Raw genomic sequence first — 3,619 nt, forward strand, 5'->3', positions numbered from 1 at the left:
GGCTCTCTTTGGGGGAATTAGTGAGGTGATGGCTGGGATGAGGGACAGGGAAGTTATTTGAGAATAGATGCAGAGACAGGGGAGCAGGAGGAGGGCTCAGGCAAGGAAAAGAAAGAGTCCTAGGTGTACATGGAAGATCCAGATGTTGTGTCAGCTCAGAACATTGAAGGCAGCCTCTCATCGTGTCTCTTTTCTTTAGGACAGTTTTGGGTCATTCCTTCCCTCTCAGTGAAGCCTAACTCTACGGTACACTCTGGAGACAACGTGACCCTGTTGTGTAAGACAGCATACAGACTGGACACCTTCATTCTGTCCAAGGAAGGAGCAGCACACCAACCCCAGAGACTAAAACAGAAGCTCCGAGTTCAGGAGTTCCAGGCAGAATTCACCATGAGTGCTGTGACATCTGACCTCTCGGGCACCTACAGGTGCTATGGTTCTCAATACTCATCTCTCTACCTGTTGTCACATGCCAGTGCCCCTGTGGAGCTCACTGTCTCAGGTGAAGTGACCCTGAACTGTCATGGTGATTCATAATCCAAACCCTAGGAGAGTCCTTAACTTTGGGCGAACTAATGGGACAATAAGAAAGGTTAGCCAGAAGGCAGTTTCCCTGCCAGAGAAGTGGATACCAGCAGGGGTCCCTCAGGAAATGTTCACTCCACCCTTTTTGCAAATAGGTTTGAGGCAGACAACATGAGGATCTTGAGGAGGTTGCAGGGCAGATGTAGAAGAGTTAGCAGAGGCAAGTCCCTGGGTTAACATCTAGCTCTTACCCTCCAATTGTTGTTTCCTAGGACCCACTGAAGCCTCTAACCCACCACCCTCAAGTCCTATGTCAGCTGGTGAGTATCAGGCACCTCAGTGCAGGGAGTATGTCCATCTCCAAAGCCCTTATTTCTCTGTCACTTCAGCTTGGGAGGGAGGGAGGCAAGCAGAGATTCCAACAGACCTCAGAAGCCCAGGACTTAGAGGTTGGGGTACAGAAGGTGGCATCCAGAGAGACATGTTCTGGTTCAGTCTGGAGGATGGGCCAGGTGGGTGAAATGGATGTTGCCTGCCCATCCTACCTCTAAGACCTAAGAACAAGTCTCTCACCTGCATGGATGGAGGCAGGCCCCAGAGGGTTAATAAGGACTCTATTAGAAGGTGGGTTCTGATGGGCAATAACTGGTTATGGGCTTGATAAATCTATTTCTGGAGATGCTGGCTTGAACAAGCTTTTCCTGATCTGAACTGACTGCTGTTTCTCAGGGGGCTACATGTCTAAGTTTCTGTCTTACCTCGGCTGCACCTCTACTGTGAGAGAGGAGGCCTCCAGAACTTGACTCAGCAGTGGGTCTGCCCCACAGTGGTGGTGCCATGTACAGGGGTGGGGCACAGAGCCACGGCAGGGCATTTAGCATGAAACTCAGCTTAGGTAGAGAGAAAAGAGCTGGAAGTCAGAGTCCCTGGGTTCAACTCCCAGCTCTGCCATTTACAGTCATGATTTGAGGCAGATGAACTGTCTGGGTAGGAAAACGGACAATTCCTTGCTGCACGATTGTGAGAATGGGAGATGATGAGTGCAAAGGTCCAATAGGACCTGCCACACAGTAGGTGCTCAGATAAGCATCAGGAGTCCCCACTCACGATGTCACTTGTGCCTCAGGACTGGAAAGATACCTGCAGGCTTTGATCGGAGTTTCTGTGGCCTTCCTCCTGTTCCTCTTTATCCTTGTCTTCCTTCTTCTCCGACGAAAACATCAGGGCAAATTCAGGAAGAAAGGTGAGTACGGTCTGGGTGACCTGGGTCTCATGTGGTGATAAGTTCCCCTGTGAACATCCAAGCAGGGGATCAGGACACCAACCCCAGGGAAACCTCAAACTGGGGCTGGGTGGTTTAGAAACACTTGCAGATCTCAGATCGGAAAGAAAATGATCTCAGAACCTGTGCAACGTCAGGCATTCTGTGAGCTTTACCTTGTCCTGTTACATTGGCTCACTCACCCTTGTTGTAAAGGTCTCTTCCTTCCTTCCTTCCTTCCTTCCTTCCTTCCTTCCTTCCTTCCTTCCTTCCTTCCTTCCTTCCTTCCCTGTACATGCCTGGGGAAGAGCCTTCCTCCTCTCCTAGACGAGACTCTGCTCTTTCTTGCAGCCCAGAAAGAGACAGAATTGCAGCTTCCTGCAGGATCTGCAGCGCCAACAACCAGAGAGAGGGGCCCCCAGAAGAGGTAACTCATGGCCAGAGACCTAGAGCCCCACCTCCTAGACACACCTCACTGCCAACTGACATCCCCTGTCTTTCCAGATCCAACCCAGCTGCTGCCACCAAGGAAGAAAGCCTTTGTGAGAGAAAGAGGGTCCCGGGGAGGGAGATGTCTGAGGTCTCAGCATTGCAGGGGTGGTGGACAAGCCCTGGGGTCTTTTCTGTTTGTGTCTGAACTTCACACTATAGACCTAGGTATATCTAAGCCCTGGTTCTCTGTCCCACCTGGGCAAGCCAGAAAACTAGGGGTCCATAGACTCTGGTCGGGAGACATTCTGTTTTTTCTGCCATGACAGATGCTTCAGTGGAGGACATGAAATCTGAGGATGGTGTTGAGTTGGACAGTTCGGTGAGGTCCCTGACTCCATCTGTGTGCTAAGAACTTAGGGCCCAGTTTAGTCCAGGGGGCCATCTTTGTTCCCCCTCTCTTGGCCCTCAACATCCACAGCTGACTACTCTCTTCTGCAAGCACTTGCCTCCTGGGTGCTATGACCTCACTCTTTCCTGGTTTTCCCAGCATCATGTGTCTCATCACGCCTGTCTGCCTTCTGTCTCCTTGGCATCTGTATGGTTGTCTTCTGAGGGGACATCCCAGAGAGAAAGGCCCAAAGAAATATCTAACAACTGCAGGCAGGAACCAAAGGAGCTGGGGCAGAAACATGTGGGGGTTTTGTTTTGTGTTTGTGGGTGTTTTACAAACATGAATGTCTCTGCATCACATGCCTGCATGCTGCTCCCAGAGGCCAGAAGAGAGTGTCAGAGACCCTGGAACTAGAGTTACAGATGAACGTAGGTCGCCATGTGGGTTCTGGGAACCAAACCTGGATCCTCTGTAACATAGTCAGTGCTTTTAACCACGGAGACATCTATTGCCCCCAAAAACAGGATTTCAGGAAGGTGGACTGTGTGGGTACAGCCAAGACAGCAAGGGTTAGAGCGTCAGGATAAGAGGCCAGAACTATAGGAAGGAAGCCCCAGAATATTCCATCAGGGATGCTATCATCTAAACAGGTCACTCTGGCCATGTTGTGGAAAACTGGCCAGAAGAGAGCCCTAGGGAAACAAGGTGACACTATCTGTACCTCACTACTTCCCTGCTACAGAGACCACCTGAGGAAGACCCTTCAGGAGAAACATATGCCCAAGTGAAACCCTCCAGGCACAGGAGGGCAGAAGCTGTCCTACCTTCTGTTTTGTCAGGAGAAGTCCTGGAATCAAAAGATGGAAACAAAACAGAAGAAAGCAGAGAGATGGACACTCAGGTTGGTCCTGTCCTCCCCAGGCCTTCATCATCCCCTAAGCCTTCAGCATCCCCCAGGCCTTCAGCATCCCCCAGGCCTTCAGCATCCCCCAGGCCTTCAGCATCCCCCA

At 51.0% G+C, this 3,619-nt stretch overlaps 1 protein-coding gene across 1 annotated transcript in view; it reads left to right on the top strand.

The window, feature by feature from the left end:
• The first annotated feature begins 129 nt into the window (after positions 1-129).
• The window catches only part of LOC101999047 (leukocyte immunoglobulin-like receptor subfamily B member 3A), a 6,487-nt gene continuing 2,997 nt past the window's right edge, over positions 130-3,619 (top strand). The window contains exons 1-7 of the mRNA XM_013355242.1: positions 130-502; positions 798-845; positions 1,652-1,768; positions 2,138-2,213; positions 2,291-2,328; positions 2,545-2,597; positions 3,352-3,510. Coding sequence (XP_013210696.1) covers positions 130-502; positions 798-845; positions 1,652-1,768; positions 2,138-2,213; positions 2,291-2,328; positions 2,545-2,597; positions 3,352-3,510 — 864 coding nt within the window. The remainder of the gene's footprint in view (positions 503-797; positions 846-1,651; positions 1,769-2,137; positions 2,214-2,290; positions 2,329-2,544; positions 2,598-3,351; positions 3,511-3,619) is intronic.

The sequence above is a fragment of the Microtus ochrogaster genome, unplaced genomic scaffold (genome assembly GCF_000317375.1).
Source record: "Microtus ochrogaster isolate Prairie Vole_2 unplaced genomic scaffold, MicOch1.0 UNK108, whole genome shotgun sequence".
Taxonomy (NCBI): domain Eukaryota; kingdom Metazoa; phylum Chordata; class Mammalia; order Rodentia; family Cricetidae; genus Microtus; species Microtus ochrogaster.